Raw genomic sequence first — 26,775 nt, 5'->3', positions numbered from 1 at the left:
ACCGTATCTCCTTCCTCTTTTCTATCAGGAAACTTCTCAAAGATTGTTGCGATCCGAGCCATCTCTTTGCAATGACGAAACAAAATTCGCCGGTGGGAAAGAGCATCTGGTACGATGGCGAATTTCTGTACTACTTCACAATTGACAACAAAACCTTCTCACTGTTTCCAAAGGTTAGTGACCTTAGATGTACTCTTGTTGTAGAAGGCTAGTTTGCTTTTCCCAATGTGTTCTGTGAACATATAATGATAGTTTGCTGAACACATCACCATTGTCAGGATTGCACATCATGCCTTATTTAAATTGCTGAGTATTAAGATTACATTAGATTACATTACATTAAATAGAGTTGGAAGGTCATCTTGTAGGTCATCTAGTCCAACCCTCCAGCCAAGCAGGAGACCCTACACCATTCCTGACAATGGCAGTCCAGTCCCTTCTTGAAAGCCTCCAATGATGAAGCTCGCATAACTTCCGAAGGCAACTTCTGTTCCATGGGTCGATTGTTCTCAGTATCAGAAAATGTCTCCTTATTTCTAGGTTGAATGGCTCCTTGATCAGTTTCCATCCATTATTTCTCATCTAGCCTTTTGGTGCCTTGGAAAATAGCTTGACCCCTTCCTTTCTGTGGCAGAGTAATTATGAGTAAATCATAATTGGTATCACACTGTACTTAATAAATCATCCCCTTTGGATATTGTAGCTGCCGCCTCACTGGAGGCTTTTAAGAAGAGATTGGATAACCATTTGTCTGTAGTGGTGTAGGTTTTCCTGCCTGAGCAGGGGGGGTTGGACTAGAAGACCTCTAAGGTCCCTTCCAACTCTGTTATTCTATTCTATAAGCAGTTTATTAGGGTACCCTGATAAAGTGGGATTTCTCTATGGAAAAGGAGTTTGAGAACAGTACATAGATGACTTACTCTCTGGAGAAAAATGTAAGACACCCTTAACACCCCTCGGGGGGGGTGTTTTATTAAGATATAGCCTGTTGTGCCTTAAAATGTCTTCTACTGTATGCCTTAAAATGGCTTCTATTGTACAGTGCTATGGAGTTGCCTTGGTAATGACTTCACAGTACTCCACATGGGGGCTCCCTCTGGTAAAGGAGAAAATCCATCATTAGAAATTACGTTTTGTCCGGACATTTTCCTCCTATAAATAAAATACACGGGCAATGTCGGAACTCCTAAGGAAGAGCTTCTTAACTCTCTTCCTCTCAACCAACTATCTAAATTTTACTGTTTTGTGCTCCTCTGGAATTCAGCCCTTCACCCCTGGGAATCCAGAGTACATTTCATCACACCGAAATTAGTAAATAAATACAGGGCTGAATAAATCAATGTCACTCGTGTCCGGGGTGGCTGTGGTGGCCAGAGCGCTCTGCCAGTGAAAACGGGATTCTGAGCTCCGTTTTCGGCTGTAACAGCCTCCTGCAATCCTCTGCCAGTGAAAATATGCAGCTCTCCCAAGCTCCATTTTCATGGGCAGATGCACTGCAGGCCGATCCTTTGCTGTTTCCAGGGTGGCCCTGTGGGCCAGATCTAAGCACCCCATGGGCCGTATCTGGCCCACTGGGCCTTAAGTTTGCCACCCCTGCCATAAATGTTTGGTAGAATAAAAGTTACCAAAGCATGAAAACATTAAGTGTAAGTTAAGTGGACAAGGGACCATTTAATGAATACAAAGAGATGGAAGAATGGCGGTCTTCTCTTTATGTAGCAAACATGCACATAAAGAAAGGACACAAACACACACACATTCTGTTCTACCCTCCATCTTTTCTTCCCAATGTGTCACTGACCACATCGTTCTGCCCCATTCAGCTGACTATGTAGGGTTAATCATCCACAGCAGTAGGACATTATGAAGGACTCTGCCAAGTAGTGATTAATAGTGAGTGATTCATGATTGTGTTCTCACAAAGTCAGTACAATACTGTTTCAGAATCCCGAGTGCTGTTGTAGTTATTTTCCTTAAGTACTGGAGGGGGGGAATATCCGGGTTGTGTGAGAAGGTTTCATGGGACCATGAGAAATTGCTAGTCTCAGTTTAGAGAAGGCTAAAATTTTATCAGTCCCACAGTGTAGGCCAAACCAAGAAATCTATTACAACAGAAGGCTAAAGTTTGTTAATATTGACTATAGTATTTAGCACTAGCACTTAGAGAATTATACAGCACTTTATAGTGCAGTGGTAGTCAACCTGGGCCCTACCACCCACTAGTGGGCGTTCCAGCTTTCAGGGTGGGCAATAGGGTTTTTGTCCAATACTGAAGCACTTCCCTTTTTTTAAATTTAATTGACTTTAAAAAAAAATCATAACATTATTTAAAAACATTAGGTTTTCATAAAATCACCATTACTGTGGAACCGGTGGGCGGTTAGAAAATTTTACTACTAACAGAGATACAAAAGTGGGCAATAGGTATAAAAAGTTTGACTACCCCTGTTATAGTGTGTTATAACCAGAGGTGGGTTACTGCTGGTTCAGCCCGGTTCGGCTGAACTGGTAGTGGAATTCAGGCCTGGGTCGCAGAACCGGCAGCAACCCAGGCCTGACATGTCCCCGAACCGGTTCCCTAGCAACCGCTGATGTCGCCCCCATGTTAGATTTTAGTGACTGCGCGTGCACAGTTCACTTGTAAATTGTTCTGCGCATGCATGCAGAACAATTTCCATTGAACAGCGTGCGTGTATTGCGCGCGGGTTGCAAATCGGCAGCAACCCACCCCTGGTTATAACCCTCTCTAACGGTTTACAGAGTGGCTTTCAAATGGAATTTGAAAGCCATGGAATTTGCAGTGGCTTTCAAATGGAATTTATTATATTCCTAGGTCTCTTATTTCATTTTCTAAAATGAAAAAGTCGATTAAGGCTGTTGAAACCTGCTGTTGACAAATAAACACCCATCCATACACCATCCTATTCTAAGTAGGTATTTGGGGGAAAGATAAGTATTGCTTTCCAAAACTGGTCCAGAGTTTCTTTTCTAAAAACAACTCCTATTTTGAAAGTTTCAAATGATGTACCATATTTTTTGGAGTATAAGACACACCTTTTTCCCCTCAAAAAAGAGGGTGAAAATCTGGGTGCATCTTGTACACTGAATACAGCATTTTTGGACTCCCAAAACCCCCTTTGCAAAAATGGCTGTGTATAGCCTTTAGGAGGCTTCCAGAGTGCTCCTGGGGGCTGGGAAGGGCAAAAACGAGCGAAAAATGGGCCAATTTATGCTCGGTTTTGCCCCACAGCCCCCAGGAGCACTCTACAAGTCTCCTAACCCAGACTGTGGGGGCAATATGCTGACTCTGTAAACCGCTTAGAGAGGGCTGAAAGCCTATGAAGCGGTATATAAGCCTAACTGCTATTGCTATTGCTATTGCTAAAGGCTATGCATGCCCTTTTTTTGACAAAAATGGGCCTGTTTTCACGAAAAATGGGTCATTTTTTGCGGGGTCTGCAGAGTGCAAAAACTTTTTTAAAAATTTGCCTCTTCAAAATCTTGGTGCCTCTTATACTCCCAGTGGGTCTTATACTCCGAAAAATACGGTAGTACTGATGCAGATGGGCCTAAGGGTCCTAATTTGATTTCAAACCTTAAGTAGATTGACCCTTATTTGCTTCTATCTCTATTGCAATATTAGGAAAGTATTGAAATTCTTGTCAAATGTATTTGTACGTTTACTGACCTATGTACCACAATATTTTGTAGCGCAAGGCATATGAAAAGTTCCCAAAACTAGCAGATGGTGTAAGATACGTTAGCTCTAACTTTATATGGAATATATGTTATAGTATAACGTCTTCTTTTTGTATCCTGTTTTGATGTATTGTACCTTGATGTATGTAAAGGAAGTTGTAATTGTAAAACCTATAAAAACTTTGGCCGTTGCCCGGAGTTTGGACTTTGTCAAGTTATTACTCTGAACCATTGCTAGCAATAAACCTGTGTTCTCCACTCTCGTGGTCCTGTCTCCTGACTTTGGGAAGCAGGTTTTCCCGCATCAGTACATTTTTCAAATAACCATAGCTTTATTGATCCTAATCCTTGGTATACCGTATTTTTCGGCATATAAGACACCAAGATTTTGAAGAGGCAGATTTTTAAAAAAAGTAGGTAGGTAGATAGAGGGATAGAAAGGGAGAGAAAGAGAGATATCGCCTCCTGCCAATAACCTCCCTGCGTCCCATCAGATCGCATAGAGCGGGCCTCCTCTGTATTCCATCCGCCAGTCAGTGCCGACTGGCGACCACCCGGAGGAGAGCCTTCTCAGTTGCTGCTCCGACACTATGGAACAATCTCCCCGTGGAGATTCGTACCCTGACCACAGTCCAGGCCTTCCGCACAGCCCTTAAGATCTGGCTAGCCCGTCAGGCCTGGGGATAAATTTTCTTGCCCCTCCCGAATGCTGAGTGAATGTTGTGTTTTAGTACTTTTTGTTATCTCACATTTTTTTTTTCTGTATTTGTCTTTCACTCCCCTTCCCTTACTATTGTAAGCCGCCCTGAGTCTCCTCAGGGAAAAGGGCGGCCTATAAATGTTAAATAGCAAAAATAGCAGAGAGAAATACAATAGGTAGGTAGGTAGGTAGAGAGAGAGAAATACAGTAGGTAGGTAGGTAGATAAAGGGATATATATAGAGAGAGAAACAGAGAGAGAGAGAGAGAGAGAGAGAAATACAGTGGGTAGGTAGGGAGAGAGAAAGAGAGTAGGTAGGTAGATAGGCAGAGGGATAGAGAGAGAAAAATAGAGAGAGAGAGAAATACAGTAGATAGGGAGAGAGAAAGAGAGTAGGTAGGTTGGTAGTAGAAGGATAGAGAGAGAAAAAGAGAGAGAGAGAAATACAGTAGATAGGTAGAGGGAGAGAGAGAGTAGGTAGGTATATAGATAGATAGAGTGGGGAGAGAGAAATACAGTGGGTAGGTAGGGAGAGAGAAAGAGAGTAGGTAGGTAGATAGGCAGAGGGAGAGAGAGGGAGGGAGGGAGAGAGAGAGAGAAAGAAATACAGTAGATAGGGAGGGAGGGAGAGAGTAGGTAGGTACATAGGTAGATAGAGGGGGCAAGAGAGAGAAAAATACAGTAGATAGATAGGGAGAGAGAGTAGGTAGGTAGGTAGGTAGATGTTTCCAGGTGTATTTATCCATGTGCTGGAGAAGGAAATAGCTGACAATCTGTAGCACTTAAAACTTTGTTTCTGCTGGGACAGCACTTGAACAATGTAATTCTCATCAACCACTCTTAGTTAAGCAGCTTTCTGAAAAGGGAAAAAACATTTTTGCACTCTGCAAACCTCCCCAAAACGGTCCATTTTTTGCAAAAATGGGCCTGTTTTTTTTCAAAAGAAAGGCATGGGGGGGGGGCTTGCAGAGTGCTCCTGGGGTGGGGGCAAAAACCAGCCAAAAACAACCCATTTTTTGTTTAAAAAATTGCATACATAGCCTTATGGAGGCTTATAAAGTGCTGCTGGGGACTGGGGGGCAAAAAAACGGCCTGTTTTTTGCTCATTTCTGCCCTCCCCAGCCCCCAGGAGCTACCTGAAAACCCCCACAAGGCTATGCATGGGCATTTGGGTGAAGGGGTGGGGCTTCAGGAGGCAAAAAATGCTGTATTCAGTGTATAAGACGCACCCAGATTTTCAGCCTCTTTTTAGAGGAAAAAAGGTACGTCTTATACTCCGAACAATACGGTATTTCTTCCTGGATAAAGAGCCTTCTTGAAAAATCATTATTTTTTATTATTTGCCATTGCTGTCGAGCTGATTTTTGCCTGCTTTTAAGATAGAGGATCACTTCACTTGCTCCTAGCACAGCATTCCATCATGTCTCTATAGAGACCACCACAAAACTGAGTCATGGCCAACTTGATGGCACATAATCGGGCTTAATGTGTAAACTTAATCTAAACTTTTGAAGGGAGGACTTTGGGGAGACATTTCTGGTTTACAGTGCCAGGAGCAGCTTTCCAGCAGGAGAAATCATGACTTTCTCATGCTTTCAAAACTGAAATTGTGTCTGCATCATGAGGCTGAAAGCAGAGTCCTTCGCGGCTAAATCTATCCAACAGCAAAGCAGTGGTGGGTTCCGGATCCCGTTCCAACTGGTACGGTTGGAACGGGCCTGGCGTCGCCCACATGGACGCACGCAGCGCATGCATGCGTTATACTTGCCTGCGATGCCTCCGCAAACCTTCGGAGTCCTTCGGGATTGGGCGGCATCTAAATTTTATTAATAAATAAATAAACAAACCTCCGCGATGCTCCAGCTGCTCGGCGGAGCATCGCACAGAAGCTGTACAAGCCGTGCACGTGTGCAGAAGCGCCAAAGGCTTAAAGGACAGATAAAGAGCTCAGGTGGGCCCTCCAGAGTACCGTACTGGAACAATACCTGGTGCTCCAGGCAGGCTCCGGTACCCCCGTACTGGGGCGTACCGCCTGCAACCCACCACTGCAGCAAAGGGTCCCGCATGGAGTCCTTACAAAGACATACAAGAACCAATATCCATCCTTAACGTGTCCCCGGTGATAACAGGTAGTCCTCCATTTAACAACAGTTCATTGAGTGACCATTGGGAGTTACAGCGTCACTGAAAAAAGTGACTTATGGCCATTATTCACACAATCATTGCAACCTCACACGGACAAGGTTTGGGTGGCAACTGGTTCATATTTATGACGATTGCAGAATCCCCAGATCATCATGTGATCCTCTTTTGCGACCTTCAGATAAGCAGAGTCAATGGGGGAAGCGGGATTCACTTAGCAACCAGGTTCTGAACTCTAACCACTGCGATCATTTACTTGACCACTGTGACAGGAAAAATGGGGCAAAAGTCACTTAACAAATGTCTCACTTGGCAACATAAATTTTGGGCTCAATTATGGCCATAAGTCGAGGACTACCTGTACTGTCTAGTGCAGCCCCCTCATATTTTTTTAACGCTGCCTTAACACTACTACTACTTCTCCCCTTCATCCTCGTCTGCTTCTGCTTCTTCTGCTTCTCCTCCCCGCCCCCCGCCTCTCTCCTCAAGGCAATAATAAACCACTCCTTTATTTCTTTTTTACCAAGAAAGCCAGTTGGATTGAAAATATAAAATGATAGACGATATATTGCTGGATGACTGCCCCTCTGAAAGCGTGCCACATATTGCTAGAGACAAGTATGGATCTTTCAGAGAATTAATGGTGTTTACGATGTGGCTAGACTGAATGGGATGATGTCTAATTGGTGATGTTACCAGGCAGGGGGAGAAAAATCTGAAGCTACAAAAAATTACAGTACGAACAAGAAATGTAAGAAGCATGAAGAGAGGAAAGCCGAACAAAATGAAAGATGAAATGATTATCAATTGGCACCTAAGAATCAGCAACAACTTGATAGTATGCAAACAATCAATCACTCAATCAATTATGTGATGCCAGAAAATAGATAAATTCAGTTAACTTAATTAAATGTAGGTAGTCCTCAACTTACTAACCCTAACCAACTTACTAACCAACCTAACCAACTTACTCAACTTACTAATCCTAACCCTAAACCATAATTGAGCCCAAATCCTTCTTGCCACAGTTGTTAAGTAAATCGCTGAGGTTGTTCATTAGTAACACGGTTGTAAAGTGAATCTGGTTTCCCATTACTGTATTTTTCGGAGTATAAGATGCACCCTTTCCCCCCAAAAAGGAGGGTGAAAATCTGGGTGCGTCTTATACACCATTTTTTGCCTCCCAAAACCCTGCCTCCTTTGCAAAAATGGATGGGCAGAGGGTTTGGGAGGTCTGCAAAGTGCAAAAAACTTTTTTTTTTTTAGTTTACCTCTTCAAAATCTTGGTGTGTCTTATACATCGAAAAATACGGTAACTTTGCTGGTCAGAAGTTTGCAAAAAGTGATCACATGACACACACAAACACACACACACGGGACACTACAATTGTCATGAAAATGATCCAGTTGCCAGTTGTCTAAATTTTGATCACCTGGCCATGGGGATGCTGCAAGGGTGAAAGTGCCATTCTAACTTTGAACCGTCATTAAATGAATGGTTATAAGTCAAGGACTACCTCTATTTAGTTGGAATATGACCGTGGCATAGTACAGGAAGTGTACTTTTTCCACTGTTTCTCAAACTTAGCAATTTTAAGACATGTGGACTTCTTCTCCCAGAATTCCCCAGCCAGCTGATTTCTAATCGTTTTAAAATGTATGCCTTTTATTATACAAGAAATCTAAGCATCTAAAGGGATGCGGTGGCTTGGTGGGCTAAGATGCTGACCTTGTCAATCAGAAAGATTGGCAGTTCAGCGGTTCAAATCCCTAGTGCCGCATAGCGGAGTGAGCTCCCGTTACTTGTTCCAGATTCTGCCAACCTAGCAGTTCGAAAGCATGCCAAAATGCAAGTAGAAAAATAGAAACCACCTTTGGTGGGAAGGTAACAGTGTTCCGTGCGCCTTTGGCATTTAGTCATGCTGGCCACATGACCACGGAGACGTCTTCGGACAACACTGGCTCTTCGGCTTTGAAACAGAGATGAGCACCGCCCCCTAGTGTCAGGAACGACTAGCATATACGTATATGTGAGGGGAACCTAAGCATCTAAGAAGAAAGGATTTTGAATTCCTGCACTTGTGCCCCCTTATAAATTAATCCTATGAGGAAAATGACTTTATTCCAAGCCAAGGCAGTTTTGAAGGGTTATTGTTTGCATTAGAAAAACAGAAAAAAAATCTCATATGTTTCCTAACTATTAAACAAACACAAAGGGCATTATCTTTTCCCAATATATTACTGTAGATAATTCAGAAAGCATTTCCCCGGGCTTCTTCTTGAAACAAAAAATGGCTCTGAAATCACCATGGATACCAATCTTAGTGCCCGCTAGGCCTCTTATCTCTCTTTTTTTTTCTAAGTAAAATAAAATGATCAAGTAAGTACAACAGTCCTGATTTATTTTTATTTTTTACAAAGAGAAGCACCAGCCCTGATTTTATTGCAAAATTACATTATCTAACCAGGACAGCAACTCTCTCTGGGAGGTTTGCTGCAAATAATTTCTTTGATGTTATGGCAAGGAAATTTATAGGCTCAACCTCCAAAAGGTAACAAAGATGGGACAACTCTATTTGTTTGCTTGCTTGTTAATTTAGATTTATATATGTTCTCCCGATTCTGGGCAACTAACAACAAATAACACAATAGCAGTGACAACATAACACAGGCATCCCTCGACTTGCAACATCAATTGAGCCTAAAATTGATGTTGCGAAGTGAGGCACTTGTTAAGTGAAATTTGCCCCATTCTACGACCATTTTTTTTTACACAGTAGTTAAATGAATCACTGCAAGCTAGAAACATAGATGTCTGTTGTGGCCCAGCAGGAGCCGTTGGAGCTGCCACCAGACTCTGACAGCGAGGGGCCCTATGAGTCAGCTCTGGAGGATGTGGAGGACCCTGGACAGGGTTCCTACTCCGACCAGGGCGCAGAGAGGCTGGTTGTCCACCAGGAGGCACCTGAGCCTTGGACCAGTGGGGAGGAGACAAGGGAGAGTGATCCAGAAGCCAGTAGTCAGTTGTTCCTGGATGCACGACATCGAAGAGCTAATAGGCATCAGGAACAATTACGCAATTACGGGAGGTGATTGCACTCAGCTGGTGGTCATTAGGCTCCTCTCCAGACTATAAAAAGCTACTTGTGCATATGCCCCTCTTTGTAGAAGTCAACACAGAATCGAATGTCGGAGAACTTTGTATGAGCTTGGCAGGCTGGATTGCTGCCAAGCCTTATCTGTGTTTATTGCTGCCCAAGCTTGTCTGTGCTGGGTTGCTGCCAAGGACCTGTCTGTCTGTTAATTAAATGCAGTAATTTATCTCTGGCTCGGAGTGTGCTTTGGTGTGGAATGAGGGGGGTCAGAACAGTTGTCTATGGAGATTCTTGGTCATCCCGATCATGGTTGTCCCCAAGGTGCTTTTTCAAGAGGCAACTGGACTTTCCTGTTTTTTTCCTTTGAAGACATTTTTATTTGAGAAGCAAAAAATCTTCAAAGAAAAAACCAGAGTGTCCAGTTGCCTCTTCAAAAAAGCACCTTTAGAAAGACGGTTGTTAAGTGAATCTGGCTTTCCCATTGATTTTTCTTCTCAGAAGGTTGCAAAAGGTGATCACATGACCCCCCCCCCCAGGACACTGCAATTGCCGTAAATATGAGTATGAACCAGTTGCCAAGCACCTGACTTTCGATCATGTGACCATGGAGATGCCACAACAGCCATAACTCTGAAAAATGATCTTGAGACACTTTTTCAGTGCCATTGCAACTTCTCACGGTCACTAAATGAACTGTTGCAACTCGAAGACGACTACTGATGATGATGATGATGATGATGGAATTACATTTTAAACAGTTAAAAATTGACAAAATCACCATCAGTCAAATGCAAAAAGCTGCACTGCTTGGATCTGCATGCATATTACAAAAATACGTTATGACGTCCTAGGCCCCTGGGTGGGGCCCGACTAGTAATCAATGCCAAATCCAGCGAAACAACTGGCCACTATGATACAATTCTATTGTTGCAATGATAAGAATAATAATAATTCCCCAGGAAAGCACTAACTTGATGTATTTGTGGGGCTTGTGTTATCCAAGGAGGATGAGCACCAGGCCAGATGTTCAGCTATTCAGGTCAAGTATGTCATACAAAATATCCCAATAAAAAACAAAGGGAAATCGCAAGAAATAAACCTTACTTCAAGATCAGAGGTTTATTAATTCATGAGCAATTTGGAACGTGAATAGCCAACACAGCAATGCAATTGCACAACAAGCCTGTTTTGACCGAGGCTTCCTGAGAAAGCATAACTCACAAACTTAGACCAAAAAAAACCTCCTTTTATTTAAACGACTGTGAATTATGTTCATTCACAGCCCATAATGATTCACAAACACTCTGTAAAGAGTCCCAAATGTCTGCTCATAGGTGCCACCATCTTTTAGGGTAAGGCTGATAAGCACCCACCTTTATCTCCCTTGAAGTGCTGCCAGAGACCTAATTGCCAATTAGTTTTGCAAGACCGAACGGAGCACAGAGTCAAAACGGAGCTTCAGAGCTTGAATTGACTATATGAACCAATTGCTTCCTGCAAAGGCTCATGTCTGCTTGCTTCTCTTTTACGTCTTATGGGAGGAGCCAATCATCCCCAAGCCTTACTCCCGAGTCACCCCTTTTGTCTTAACCTTTCTTGCCTTCTGGCAGCTCGGTGCATGCGCACACTAGGAACAGGCTCACACTGTTCTTCTGCCTTGCTGATGTCAGATTCCAGAGGCAGCACGTCACTACCAGATGGCCCTGGCCCCCTCTCTGCCCCCTCTCTGCCTCCGAAGCAGAGCCCTCGTCCGAGCCTTCCCCCCAGACCCCAGGACTTGCCCATGTTCCTCCCCAAGCTCCTCATTATCTGAATCAACAACGTGATAGATAGCAAGTCGCACAAGGACTGCTATTTGGCAAAGGACACCATTCTCCTCTCAAGCCACGTTTCTTATACCTTCTTTTTTTACCGACCTACACATTCCATAGTTTCACTTCCTTGTTCTTTCTTATATTCCTACTGACTGTCACTCTCTGCAAACACCCATGTACATTTGAGGTTCTCAGCCATGTATTACTTTCAGTTTCTCATTTCCCATCATCTTAATTCTCCCTGCTATAAATATATCCATTTCAAGTACAAACTTTGCAGAAAAGGCAGCTGACACCAAGCCAGCACATTAGAAATGCGCCTGGTACATTTTGCAATTAGATTAGTTTAAAACTTTGGTTCAGTGTGGCCTGCAAGCTCACTCCTAAATCTTATTATCTACAACTTTCTCTTCTCACAAATGTTATTATCCGAGGAGGCAGACAAACAGTGTCTCTCTCTCTCTCCCATCAATAATGTGGGACGATATAGATGCAATTTGTAGAAATCCACCCTGGATCAGTAAATGTCTGGGTAAACAAAGGCAAATCCAAATCAGCCACAGAGCCAACCAGAGGGAGCACCGACCTTCAACCAATCCACACAACTTCCCCCTCCCCAAGCAGTTCACCTCCCAGTGATGTTGACCTGATGTAATTTTGTCACAAAACTCTCACCTGACCCATAACAAGACCCTCCCTTGACACACCCACACCTGAATCCCTTATAAACAGAAGAACACAGATATCCCTAAACTCCCCGGAAGAGGTTTCCTAGCCTGGTAACCAAATGTTTGGAAACGTGGCATGACAAAACCGCGGTCCACTAAAGCGCGCCCGATTAAAGCGCGTCGCTGACGTCATCAGCAGCGCGACAACAACGACCGCGGAGAAAAAAGGGCGCTTTAAAAAGCGCTTTTAAAGCAAGCCGATTCACATAAAGGTAAGGGTTAGGGTAAGGTTTAGGGTTACATTAAGCGTTAGGGTTAGGTTTAGGGTTAGGTTAAGGGTTAGCATTAGGTTTAGCGTTAGGTTAAGGGTTAGGTATAGGGTTAAGTTTAGGGTTAGGGTTAGGGTTAGGTTTGGGGGGGTTAGGTTTAGGTTTACGCGTTAATTTTAGCTTTACCGCTCACAGCGTGCTTTTTTCGTCGTGCTGTGATGACGTCAGGTACGCGGTTTCGTCGAGCGTGCTTTAGTCGACCGCGGTTTTGTGGTGGAACCGTTTGGAAACCAACCCACAAGCTTGGAGAGAAAACCTTCCCCCTCGAACGAAGACCAGCCTAAGCATTTGAAGTTCCTGGACAAAGTCTGGAACGACTAGCACATACGTGCGTGGAGAACCTTTTACCTTACTAAACACATTCAGGAAGGACCTAATTGTGCTTCAGCTGGTAAAGCTGCTATGAAGTCTAGCAAATGAGTTAGTGCACGATGGCTGTTTTTCTAGGACATCCTCCCCGCGATAAACCTCTTGTCCTTGGTTTACTGCCGAAATTGGATGGTAGGTTTTGAGGCCGAATCCCTCAGGCAGCAGACTAAAAGCTGTGGACACCACTGTAAGGATAACCTGTGATAGCTCCAGATTCATACAGAGCTCAGCAGGGAGGCGAAACTGGAAGGCTAAGAGAAAAGCTTGCAGAGCTAAATTATTGAGCCAAATTATCTTTATACGAGCAAAGGGAGGAAAAGTCACGTAATGGGAAGTTTGGAAGCAATTTTTTTTTTTTAAAAAAAGCAAGGCTGTAGATGATTTAGTTCTTTCATAAGTATTTAATAGGGATGCAGACTTTTTTTTAAATGATTTGTTTGTATTTTACAAGCAGCTGTGATTTTTTTGGTGCGGGGAGCATGGTTGGGGGAAAGATATGTGCTCTGCATAGAAAAGGTTTTAGTTTAATCGATAGATCCCTTGTTAAGGGGCCTGGGAAATTACAAGATTATGCTGTATGGGTCACACCAGAGGTGGCATTCAGCCAGTTCTGGAGAACCGGTAGCGGAAATTTTGAGTAGTGCGGAGAACCGGCAAACTCCACCTCTGGCTGGCTCCGCCCCCATCTATTCACTGCTTCCCGAGTCCCAGCTGATCGGAGTCCCATCTGAATGGCTGGGTCTTCTTCTGTTGCCCTGCACAGGAGAACAGAGCTGGAAAGCAGGTTAGTGGAATGGGGATTTTACAGTATCCTTCCCCTGCCACGCCCACCAAGCCACGCCCACAGAACCGGTAGTAAAAAAACTTGAATCCCACCACTGGATCACACAGAGCTAGAATTAAAGTATGAAATTGTGGGTTTTGGAAGAAGGTTTTTTTGGGGGGAGGTGGGGTAGTCTTTCAAAAAATGGCAGTGTTTTTCAAACTTAGCAACTTTAAGATGCTGGCTGGGGAATTCTGGGAATTGAGGTCCCAAAATATCTTAAAAGTTGCTAAGTTTTAAAAACACTGCATTAGGGCCATTGAATGAATGTAATTGAGGGAGAACAAAGAAAGCATTACTTTTGAAAGCACATCCTTTGTCCCTAGAATTCATTATCAAATGCAGTAATAGCCACTACATTGGGTGGCTTTAAAGGGAGATCAGATAAACTCATGGTGGACAGGTGTGTTGACAGCTATCAATCTTGAACATTTGATGTTGTTTCTGAGTTGGAGCAGCATGCTAGCAAGGACAACGTAGAAAACACCATCATTTTTGTTACCGTAAAAAGGAACAGAGTGTGCAAATTATGGTTGGCGTATCAGAGTCAAATATTTAGTGGTTTTTCTTCTATTTAAACATGATGGAATGATGGAGAAAACAGCAGGGATCTGAAGTATTAACATCAGAAAAATAAATTTATGGCCCCAATTACACAGTGGATTAAAGATGTGATGGTATTTGAGACTCATAAACAAGTTGTTTACAGACAGATTATAAATGGATAATTATAATGAAATATGTTTGAACAAACTTGTGTAAAGATAGATAGATAGATAGATAGATAGATAGATAGATAGATAGATAGATAGATTTATTGATTAATAGCTACATAGTATTGATTGTATTGTTTTTTTTCCCATTTTGGTTACTTTTTTAAATCTTTTTTTTTCTTTTTAAATAAACAGTCAAGAATGGAGTGGTATTTCAGGGGTATCCTCATGGTAATTTTTCTGCCTTTCAGAACATTTTCTTTGGAATATGTCTTAGCTTTCTTCAAGGGATATGAGCTTTTCAACCTGAAAATATTTTATTTTGCATTTAAAATAGTTCCTTTATTTAAAATGAATAGTACTATCCCCTGATTTACAGTAATCCCAATCTGAAAGGATCTAAGAAACATAAAATACGAGTCTACCTTGTAAAATTGATCCATAAATGTGACAGAAATCTCCAATCATGTGTATGAGGAATTTGTGACTTCTGTATTTTTCTAAATTAATTGTTTGAGTCGAGCAAGACAGAACAGAATAATTGAGTTGGAAAGGACCTTGGAGCTCTTCTAGTCCAACCCCTACTCAAGCAGGGGACCCTATGCCATTCCAGATAGTTGTCTAATCTCTTCTTTAAAACCTCCAGTGATGGAGCATCTACAACTTCTTTTTTTTAAAACATGTTTTATTTGCAGTTTTCTTTTCACACCATACATATTTTATGGACAGCGTATTGACTGGGTCAAGTCTTTTTTAAACAACGTTAAAAATAATAATACAAATAGGTACGTGTCATCCTAATCTTCCAACTTCAACAGCTCTTTTTATAATCCTTTATCATTTCCCCATTGATTCATTTAAATATACATAACATTTCTATACGCTTTGTATTTGTTATCCCCCTACTAAATACTATTATTTAATGTTTTACGGATTACTCATTTTTCCACCACAACTCCAATGTTCCAAATGTGTAGGATTACTAATAATGCCAAATATTAACAATATTTAATAAATCCCGGGTGTGTATCTCAAAATCCCCACCATTTCCAACCCGTAATATTTTAAATTCACAATATACGTGAACACCTACAGCTTCTGAAGGCAAGCAGGGCCTCTGATGAGGATTGCTTGGAACTGTGATTAGGAAACATCTGGAGGATTGCCAGTTGCCCACATCCACCACAAAAGAAGAATAGGCATGTCAAATCAATCTTCGCATTTGGCTATTCACCTCCTCAGTGGTTCCAGGTCCACTGTATTGGGTTGATATTTAAGTATAGTTTAACTCACTACATGTGGTTTTGCTGCTATGCCACAAGTTCAGTTGTTTTCCTGCTACTGGGAAAGAGGAAGGAAATCATGTAAAATGTGTGTATCCAGCTGCAAGTGTCACCTTTCCCATTGCCTCTAAAATGGGCATCCTGTGCAATCCATGAAGTCTATTTTCTGACCTTCAAAGGCTGCTTGTGGTTCAAATCCTACTCCGGTTGTGATTTTAGGAAAAGTTGACGTTCAGAAGCCCACAGACAACATAAGAATATAAGTGGTGCCTGCTGGATCACCCTCGTCCCATCTTTACCTGAAATATATAAGGTTTCCTGCCTAAGCAGGGGGTTTGTTGCCGGGCTGGGATGGGGAATGATTTTATATTACTAGCCGATAACCCAGCGTTGCCCGGGTATTTATTTATAGAGGGAAAATGTCCGGACCAAACGTAATTTCTAATTTTGGATTTTCCCCCTTACCAGAGGGAGCCCCCTTGTGGAGTACTGTGAAGCCGTTACCATGGCAACTCCACTGCGCTGTACAGTAGAAGTCATTTAAAGGCACAACAGGCTGCATCTTAACAGAATAAACACACACCGAGGGGTGTTAGGGGTGTCCTACCCCCCACAGTATTTTTTTCCAGAGAGTAAGTCATCTGTATACCAAGTTTGGTTGAAATTGCTCGAGGCCTTCCAGAGTTATGCTGGAACACACACGCGCGCACAGAGAGAGAGGGAGGGAGGGAGAATTATAGATGATAGATAGATAGATAGATAGATAGATAGATAGATAGATAGATAGATAGATAGATAGATAGATAGATTAGATATTCATTTGATTCTTTTTATTAGTTTTCTTGTTTTAAAGGAGGTCTTACATTCTGTAAGCCACCTTGAGTCGCCATGGGTGAATAGGCGGCAATATAAATAAATAAAATAAACAAAGTGTTATTCTATTCTAGTCCAGCAGTCCACAACTGCACAAGGTCTCCCAAGAGGTAGTCTTCAGAGGCCGTCCTATAGCCATTGAACCCAGGACTTCTTGAATTGAATTGGTCCAATCAACCACCGTTCATCTTGCGTTGATGAACTCCAAAATTTAACAGCTTTAAGTTAGATACAAAAGCATGTCTCTTGAAGACCGAAAGTCTGTTGTCCGGCAATACTGTGCTCCCACCACCCTCCTTCCAAAATCACCACATGCATCACTGCTTTTCGGGTGTGATGGTGTCCCCTGTTTTCTCTTTCCAGGTGATTCCATTCCAGCTGCCGTTGAAGAGGTGCTCTGTGGTGGGCAACGGAGGGATTCTGAAGAACAGCCGCTGCGGCAAGCAAATCGATCAAGCGGACTTCGTCATGAGGTAAGTCGCCATTTTGGCTACGCTTGCCTCTTCTCCCTTCCACTGTTTTTTCACAGCACAGGTAGTCCTCAACTTATAACCATTAATTTAGTTATCTTCGAAGTTATGACGGCACTGAAAAAGATGACAAGACCATTTTTCACAGTCATAACTGCTGCAGAATCCCCATGGTCATGCGATTTACATTTGAATGCATGAAAACTGGCTCACATTTATGATGGTTGCAATGTCAGGGGAAGGATACTGTAAAATCTCTATTCCCTCCTCCCTCCAGGGGAAGGATACTGTAAAATCTCCATTCTCTCCCCACTCCAGGGGAAAGATACTATACAATCCCCATTTCCTCCCCACTCCAGGGGAAGGATATTGCAAAATCCCCATTTCCTCCCCACTCCAGGGGAAGGATACTGCAAAATCCCCATTCCCTCCCCACTCCAGGGGAAGGATACTGCAAAATCCCCATTCCCTCCCCACTCCAGGGAAAGGATACTGCAAAAAACCCTCTCCTCCTGATCAGCTGGGACTCGGGAGGCAGAGAACAGATGGGGACGGGGTCAGTCAGAGATGGTATTTACCAATTCTCTGAACTATTCAAAATTTTCGCTACTGGTTCTCCAGAACGGGTCAGAACCTGCTGAATAGCACCTCTGCCAAGGACCCCTCAAATGTATGAATAAGAAGTATAATTTATTATAATATGGTTTTCTTTTTTTCTTCCCTTCAGATGTAACCTCCCTCCCCTAAGCAAGGCATACAGCAAGGATGTAGGATCAAAAACTCAACTGGTAACAGCGAATCCAAGCATAATTAATAAAAGGTAAGAAGCAGATTGTCTGTTTCTTTTTCAATTCCTTGCTAAGTACAGAAGGAAAAAAGTGAGTCATCTTGGGGTCCTTTTAAAAGAAAAGAAAAAAAGAGAAAGAAACTTTAATGTCAGACTGTTGTGAGCAGAATTATCTTTCTAGTCGCCTGTGTACAATCAACAACAATCTTAAAAGGTGGGTTAAGAAATGAAAAGACTCAGAGCTGGCAGCAGATTAGGACAGTGAGGAGGTTTGGGGAAGAACCTGGGCCAGTCCTGGAGTCTGGGGAAGGCTCTGATGACGGCTCTCTGCGGGGGCAGAGAGAGGGGGCCAGAGCTGTATGTCAGTTATCAGCTGCCTTCAGAGTCAGACATCAGTGAGGCAGAAGAACAGCTGGAGCCTGTTCCCAGTGTGCGCATGCACAGAGTTGCCAGACGAAGGGAGCAGCTAAAGAACAGGGGTCGACTTGGGAGTAAGGCCACAGGTGGACGATGAATGACCCCTCCCAGAGGAAATAAAAGAGGAGCGAAAGGGGAGTGGAGTTTGCAGGAGACAATTAGTTCACTTAATTGGTTCGTGACCCTCCGAGACTCCTTGCCAGGTTTTGCAGATATCGGCCTGTCAGCTCTCCAAGCCAGATAAGGTCTGTGACTGTAAATCCTCCCTTGAAAGGCTTTGCTGGATGTGAATGAGCAGAATCCACAGTCAATTGATAAAATTGGTTTTTGTTAGGACAAAGTGTTTGCTTCATGTTCTTGGGAAGCGTAGGACAGAACAGAAAAGTTGTAAAATAGGGCAAACTCACTCAACAAATGTTTCACTGAGCAACATAAATTTTGGGTTCCATTGTGGTCGTAACTCGAAGACTACTTGCACTACATATTCCTGGTCCCCCAACCTTTCCAGCTCTGCAGACCTGCAGCGGGGGCAAGGGGATGGTTTCATGCACGCGCCTGCCACTTGTGCAAATGGAGCGTTGCACGCTTGCCTGGCCCAGTTCCTGATGGGCTGCAGCCTGGAAGTTGGGGACCCCTGTTATGTTCTGTATATAATACTAGATGCCTTCACATCTCTGAATTATGGAATAATTTCCCCGTCTAAACAAACAAGAGCTCAAAGCACCCAAATTCACTATCAAAAAAATGACTTTGGAGGAGTGAAATACAAGGAAGTAGCTGAAATTCTGGACTTCTAAGCACTGAAACGATTTGAGACGGCACCAATATTTAGATTCCTCCCTTAAAAACAAAACCAAGGTGAAACTATCATTTGTACTCACAACGTGTCACCTTTGTGTAAGAAATGAAGTCATCTTTTATATTTGAAAACCGTTCATTTCGTGTCTGGGCATAACTTGGTTATAGTGTTTTATGAAATTACCGTCCCTTTGCTTTTATTATTGTCTGGAATCGGAGGGTTTTTTTTTCAGCACCAGTGTCTAAAAATTATGTAAACTGCCTGGGTGTGATTTTCCAAAAGTCTCACAGGCTTTGGTGAGCTCACAGACAGAGTACCTAGATTTATTTTCTGCAGAAAAATTTATGCCCACCTCCCATACAGCAGAGCATGGACATTTCCTTCAGAATTCAAAGATGTTGTGGCCTTTCAGCCGTCGGCTCCAGCAGCCAAATCGGATGAAGAGGCAGCGTGGAGTCAGGGTCAGCATCAAAGCAACCTGGGAGCTCTGAGGGGGAAGAGGGAATCGAGCCGTCAGAGATAGAGACAGAGGCGGAGCCTGGGCCGTCCATCAGCCCTCAGATGGCGAGTCAACAGCCCCCAGGTCTGTACGTGGCTGATTAGGAAGAGGAGGAACAGCTGGGCCCAGTACCTGATGTGCAGATGCACAGAAGGCAGAGGAGAGGAGAGCCGTGGAAATCTGTGGGCTGATCCTTGGGACGGAAAAGCCACTGCTGGTAGCGAAACCCCACCCTAGCTCTGGGGATAAAAGGCAGGGGGCAGAGATGAATAGTTGTGACAGACAATTATTCATCTCACAGAGAGAGAGAGAGAGAGAGAGACTTTTTGCTGGAGCTGCTGGCTCTCCTACTAAATGAATCATTTATTTAACTACCGAGGGTTTGTCGTGTTTGGGAGCTGGGTCAGAACAAAAGGAGTCCCTTTCAGATTTTATTCCGTTAGTCATTGCCGATTATAGGGATATTGCTTATCTTCATTTCAAGGCCATTGAGCCAATGCTGTCCGGAGACATTTCCACAGTCCACAGCATGACACCACCGAGTGCTGTTACCTTCCCACCAAAGTTGTACCTATTTATCTACTTGCATTTCATTCTTTTGAACTGCTAGTTTCGCAGGAGCTGGGGCAAGAACCTGGCTGCTGGCTTTCCAAATGACAAGCCCAGCGTCTTAACCACTGAGCCACGCTCTCGCTCGGAATTCAAATACCCTGCAGGACAGATTGAAACCCACCAGGCTTAATGAAAGATGAGATGGGACTGGAACCAACATTGCCAAATTTCAGCTTCCCCTGAAATCCTCAAAATATCCAGCCCATCCTTTGATTACCCAACTAGGCATCTACTTTTAGTTGTAAGCAAGTACAGCAGTATCCCCCCCCCAAAAAAAAATCTTGGAGAAGGAATTTTAACAGTCTGTAATGTGTGAATTACAGGGGACATGGTGGCTCAGTAGCTAAGATGCTGAGCTTGTCAATCAGAAAGGTTGGCGGTTCGAATCCCTAATGCCGCATAATGGAGTGAGCTCCCATGACTTGTCCCAGCTTCTGCCAACCTAGCAGTTCGAAAGCACGTAAAAAATGCAAGTAGAAAAATAGGAACCACCTTTGGTAGGAAGTTAACAGCCTTCCGTGCACCTTCAGTGTTTAGTCATGCCGGCCACATGACCACGGAGATGTCGTTTGACAGCACTGGCTCTTCGGCTTTGAAACGGAGATGAGTACCGCCCCCTAGAGTCGGGAATGACTAGCACATATGTGCAGGGGGGGGAGACCTTTACCTTTAATGTGTGAATGAACCCTTAAAATGTGTTAGAAAGAGACCACAAGGCGACTCCGCATTGATTCGCTTTGAGAAGTGGGATGAAGGGAAAACTTTTGAGATACTTTTGCATCAGTGCAGCTGTGGGATTTCTCGTGAAGCTCTCCCTGGAAGGGTTGACCTCAAGCCTTGAGAGCCATTTTCTCTTCCCAGTCCTCAAACTGAGGCTGCGAACCTCAGAATATCTCCAGGGTTGCTACTGGTGTTAAGTCTTTCATTGGACTGAAGGGGGAAACTATCCAATGCGAAGAGAAAGATATATTAATTGTACTGAGCTAAGTAACTTTCTTCTTCTTCCATATCTAGATCAAACTTTAAACTGCCAGAATGAGGCCACTTTCCTGGCTTTGTCCTTGGCCAAAAATAAGTCCTTATCGGTACATGTTTCTGGTAGTAGCCAACATACCAGCAGATAAGCCCTGCGTCTCTCCACATTTACACATGTTGTTATCTGCCAAGAGCTTCTTACTTCAGCATATGGTCTTACATTTAGGCATTCCCAACTCTTAACCTATTCAGAGTCCTCCAGGTAGAATAAGGGAGGTCAGATCCTTCAGCCAAATCTTCCTTTAATGTTATTTCTTGCTCTTGCTTCTCCTTCCCCCTGTTCTGACCAAGCAAATGCCTTGTCCCGACAAAAACCCCTTTTATTAATTGACTGTGAATTCTGCTCATTCACATCCAACAAATTCTTTCAAGGGAGGATTTACAGTCACAGACCTTATCTGGCTTGGAGAGCTGCCAGGCCGATGTCTCCTGCAAAATCCACTCCCCTTTCGCTCCTCTTTTATTTCCTCTGGGCCATTCACTGTCCACCTGTGGCTTTATTCCCAAGTCGATCCCTGTTCTTTAGCTGTTCCCTTCATCTGGCAACTCTGCGCATGCACACACTGGGAACAGGCTCCAGCTGTTTGTCTGCCTCACTGATGTCTGAGTCTGAAGGCAGCTGATAACTGGCGTACGGCTCTGGACCCCTCTCTGCCTCCGACACAGAGCCCTCATCAGAGCCTTCCTCAGACTCCAGGACTGGCCGTGTCCTTCCCCAACCTCCTCACTATCCGAATCTGCTGCCAGCTCCGCTTGCCGCTGGTGGGCCACAACACCTCCATCTTTTAATTCGGTTTTGTTCTTCTTGTACCCTCAAAAATATTTGTTCCTTGCCAAAAAGTGTTTGTTCGTGCTATAAATTAAGTGAATTGGAATGATTTTAAAATGCAAATTAAAACAATGCTCGTCCTTTCCTCTTCATTCTTTCTCCTCTCCTCAGCTGTTTTTTTCCCCAGGGTATCTTGGAGATACCATTAGAACAGTCAGAGTGTGGGCTTTGGTCCAAAGAGATCGAAATATGCTATTTTTTAGCACTGTAAAAAAAAGATAATGCAGTCCTTGTTGGTATTACAGCACATTAAAAATGTAAGCACTCTCCCCTCTGATCACACTGATTAACATATTAACATCTGAGCTAGGTACACCCACCCATTTTCTTCTTTTGCCCTCATTCTGTTTTTTTTTACTTAACTTTTTTAACTGCAAGCACCCCATGTGTGCATTTATACTTATTTCCTAAATAAATATTAATGGTTTTCTTGCAAAAGAAGAAGAATTTCTTGGCAGGCCCCAGACTGCTTCTGTTTCTATAAATATTCCCCCCTGTACTTAAGTACTTCATCTTTTCATCATCATCATCTATGTCTATTTCAGGATAAGCTTATAATTTTGTAATTGAAGAGTAACCCTTCCTGAACATCTGGCTGTCTTGCTTTCTCTTTGGGTGATTATTTTTTCTATGATCTATTTTTTTTTCCTTTTGTCTATTTTCTGTTATAGTGATCTCTGTTTTGTTAAGATAAATTTTGTCTTAGTGTAATATCTCTGAAATTCCCAACAAGCAATAAAAGCATTCACGTCCTGGTAGAGGATGGCCCTCCAAGGAGGTGGGTTCATTATTAAAATATTACAGCTCTCTGCCTTCAGTCCCCAAAAGATAAGGCTGATACCAACTTTCTAGCTAATTTATCTGCAACAGGAAACCCAGAGTTAACCCAGAATCAACTGCTAGCTGACATGAGTATCTTGACAAGGAGCTCCATTTTAGGACTAGGATGTGAGGCATAGAGGGAAATCCTCTAAAAACTGGCTATACCAATGCTACAGTTAGCTGGTAGAGGATTTGACATATGCAGTATGTCCATGGAAGGTGCCAATGAAGTGATGTATCATGGCATTTATTGATATTGATTGATTTTTATCGTGTCTTTATTACTTTATAAGTAACTCAAGGCTGTGAACATGCATAACATTCTTTCCTCTTCCTACTTTCCCCTCAACAACAATCCTCCAAAGTGTGATGGGCTGAGAGAGAGAGTTTATTGGTCTTGTATGCGTTGAGTTTATTGGTCTTGTATGCCGCCCACTCCCGAAGGACTCCGGGCGAGAGAGTGATTGGCCCAAAGTCACCCAGCTGCAGTGGTGGGTTCTGGGTGGTAGACCCCGGTACGGGCGTACCGGTGGTAGCTGGGAGCAGTGGCCACCGTACCGGAACAGTGGCTCGTTGGGCCCACCTGCCCGCCTGCGTTCCTTACTGCTTTTTGAGGGAAACGGGCCAATTGCGCACACGTGCACAATGTATGGCACCTGCGTGACCTCCACCGAGCAGCTGGGGCATCACAGTGCGGTGGTGTGCACACAGCATATGCCCAAGGAGGACGCCCGTCCCCATCGCAGCATCCCAGTTGCGACGGGATCCGGTACCCACCTTTGCCCAGCTGGCTTTCATGCCTAAAATGGAACTAGAACTCACCGTCTCCTGGTGATTAGCTCAAAGGGGGGGGAAGTCTTCTGCTGATTGGCCCAGCCAACCAGTTGCCTTTCAGGACTAGACCTCACAGTCTCCTGGTTTGAGAATCTGCCTTGATAGGGTGCATCAGTCACAGGCATTATGTCCCAGCTGTAGCATGCACAAGAATATGCATTTTATTGTGTCGGTTCTGTGGCTTGGGTGGCTTACCAGATGCAATCTAGATTGTCCATGGGATTCTGTCCTAATGGTTGTGTCATAAAGTTTGGCTTAAACTTGATTTAATGAACAATACAGCTCTTAACAATGGATGTTCAGTGCGAGGCCGTCGACTGGGGCTGCTGTTTCTCACCACAGCTGGGTCAAGGGCCAAGTTGTCTTTATTAAGCCACAACCTTGTCCACCGGCATATCCTCAACACAAGTCATTTTACACACAGCCAAGTCTTTGTATTGTTTTTTGGTGCTGCAGCAATTTTTTGGGGATAGCACTCATGCCACATGCTAGGTTTATTTCCGCCTAAGGTTCTCTCTCTCCTGTCTTGAATCTGCGGTTACTTCAATGTGTCTTCCTGGCATCTCTGCGGCTTCTTTAAGGAAAAGTCTGTGAGCCACAGAAATGCCACATTTTGATTCTGCAGTATGACCTAGATTGACTCTGGGACTTGACTGGTTGGCAAAGAGAAGGGAATGCAGGAGAGGAGACTTCTGCCTGCCAGCTGCTCTTCTCTGCAGCAAATGAGTCTTTCTCTTCTTCACATTCCTGAGGAGGCCAGGCCATCTCAGGTGACTTTTCCCACCAAGGTGCTTTGAAGGAGATGCTTTTGTAGATCTCCCTTATTTTCCTCTGAAATATCCTGAGAAACTTCAGATAGGAATGTAACGATAGGGCAGAGGATAGATTTTGGAAGGCGTTTTATCATGTAAGAAGGAGAGCAGTGATTTGATGGTTGAATCGGGGATGTTTAGTGGAGTTTAGTACAAGGAGTTAGTCTGTGCTTGTGCTTGGATGCCAGAATTTTCACTTTGGCAATCGCAAGCCCTTATGAACAGGAATTGCAATTTTAATCTACAATGACTTAGAATTATTGTCACTTTAAAAGTACCCTAATTGGCATACATTAAAACGAAATTTCATTGCATATAATGTACAAGTAGTCCTTGGCTTACAACAGTTCATTTAGTTAGAATAATAGAGTTGGAAGGGGCCTTGGAGGTCTTCTAGTCCCACCCCTTGCTCAAGCAGGAGACCTTATACCATTTCAGACAATTGGTTATCCAATCTGTTCTTTAAAAACTACCAGTGGTGGAACACCCACAACTTTTGAAGGTAAGCCATTCCACTGATTAATTGTCTCACTATCAGGAAATTTCTCCTTAGGTTGCTTCTCTCCTTGATTAGTTTCCACCCATTGCTTCTTGTCCTGCCCTCAGGTACTTTGGTGAATAGGTTGACTCCCTCTTCTTTGTGGCAACCCCTGAGATATCGGAACACTACTAGCGTGTCTCCCCTGGTCCTTCTTTTCATCAAACTAGACATACACAGTTCCTGCAACGTTCTTCATATGTTTTAGCCTCCAGTCCCCTAATCATCTTTGTTGCTCTTCTCTGCACTCTTTCTGGAGTCTCAACATCTTTTTTACATCGTGGTGACCAAAACTGAATGTAGTATTCCAAGCGTGGCCTTACCAAGGCATTATAAAGTGGTATTAACACTTCAAGTGATGTTGATTCTTTCCCTCTGTTTATGCAGCCTAGAACTGTGTTGGCTTTTTTGGCAGCTGCTGCACACGGCTGGCTCCTATTTAAATGGTTGTCCACTAGGACTCCAAGATCCCTCTCACAGTTACTACTGTTGAGCAAGGTACCACCTATACTGTACCTGTGCATTTCGTTTTTCTTGCCTAAATGTAGAACCTTACTCTCTTCACCATTGAATTTCATTTTGTTAGATAGTGCCCAATGTTCAAGTGTGTCAAGATCCTTCTGTGTCTTAAGCCTGTCTTCTGGAGTGTTGCCAGCTTGGTGTCATCTGCAAATTTGATGAGTTCCCCATCTATCCCCTTGTCAGAATAGAATAGAGTAGAATAGAATAGAATAGAATTCTTTATTGGCCAATGTGATTGGATACACAAGGAGCATATGTCTTTGGTGCATATGCTCTCAGTGTACATTAAAAAAAATAGAATACATTCATCACAAATCATAAGGTACAGCACTACATGATAGTACAAATAAGCAATCAAATCATACTGGAAACAAAGAAAACAATATAAATTTTAAAGATACATGCAACATGGTTATAGTCATAAGTGGAAAGAGATAGGTACTAGGAAGGAAGAGAAGAATAATAGTAATACAATCTTAGTAGGCAATTTGACAGTGTTGTAGGGATTAGTTGTTTAGCACAGTGATGGCATTCAGGGGAAAACTGTCCTTCTGTCTAGTTGTTCTGCTGTGCAGTGCCCTATAGTGTCGTTTTGAGGGTAGGAGTTGAGACAATTTATGTCCAGGATGTGAGGGGTCTGTAGATATTTTCATGGCCGTCTTTTTGAATCGTGCAGTATACAGGTCCTCGATGGAAGGCAGGTTGGTAGCCATTGTTTTGTCTGCAGTTCTAATTATCCTCTGACGTCTGTGTCTGTCTTGTTGGGTTGCAGAGCCAAACCAGAAAGTTGTAGAGATGCTGATGAGAGACCCAATAATTCCTCTGTAGATATCAAAAGCTCCTTCAGTGCCCTGTAGGTTTTTGTGCATCTATCTCTTCCAGATCTCCGAGAGAAGACACGATAGGAAGAAGAGTTTATTTCTTGGCTCCAACAGTCCCGGAATTGAGCTAGATAAATTCTATCGCAATATTAAAATGCAAGCAGACTCCCATTTCAAAGATGATTAGATAATGAGGAGCAGCTGACGATATCTCTGCTTCTCCCAACCCTTCCAGAGGTAGCCAGATAGTGATAGAGGACCAGTCTAGTGATCAAGGCGCCAGGCTAGAAAAGAGGAGTTTGTGAGTTCTAGTCCTACCTTAGGCATGAAAGCCAGCTGGGTGATTTTGGGCCAATCACCCACTCTGTCCAAACTCATCTGACAGGATTGTTATTGGGGGAAGCATAGGAGGAGGAAGGTGTATTGGATATGTTTACTACCTTGAGTTATTTTTAAAAATAATAATGGTGC

The 26,775-nt window shown here is 43.3% G+C and overlaps 1 protein-coding gene across 1 annotated transcript in view; it reads left to right on the top strand.

Moving 5' to 3' along the window:
* The window catches only part of ST8SIA1 (ST8 alpha-N-acetyl-neuraminide alpha-2,8-sialyltransferase 1), a 43,663-nt gene that overhangs the window by 13,012 nt on the left and 3,876 nt on the right, over nucleotides 1-26,775 (top strand). The window contains exons 2-4 of the mRNA XM_087722459.1: nucleotides 29-173; nucleotides 16,871-16,980; nucleotides 17,705-17,797. Of these exons, the coding sequence (XP_087578585.1) occupies nucleotides 29-173; nucleotides 16,871-16,980; nucleotides 17,705-17,797 (348 nt within the window). The remainder of the gene's footprint in view (nucleotides 1-28; nucleotides 174-16,870; nucleotides 16,981-17,704; nucleotides 17,798-26,775) is intronic.

Source organism: Thamnophis sirtalis, unplaced genomic scaffold (assembly GCF_051295495.1).
Source record: "Thamnophis sirtalis isolate CommonGarterSnake01/CBP01778 unplaced genomic scaffold, rThaSir2_p1.2 scaffold_9, whole genome shotgun sequence".
Classification (NCBI taxonomy): Eukaryota; Metazoa; Chordata; class Lepidosauria; order Squamata; family Natricidae; genus Thamnophis; species Thamnophis sirtalis.
This window is presented reverse-complemented; position numbering and strand designations above follow the sequence as displayed.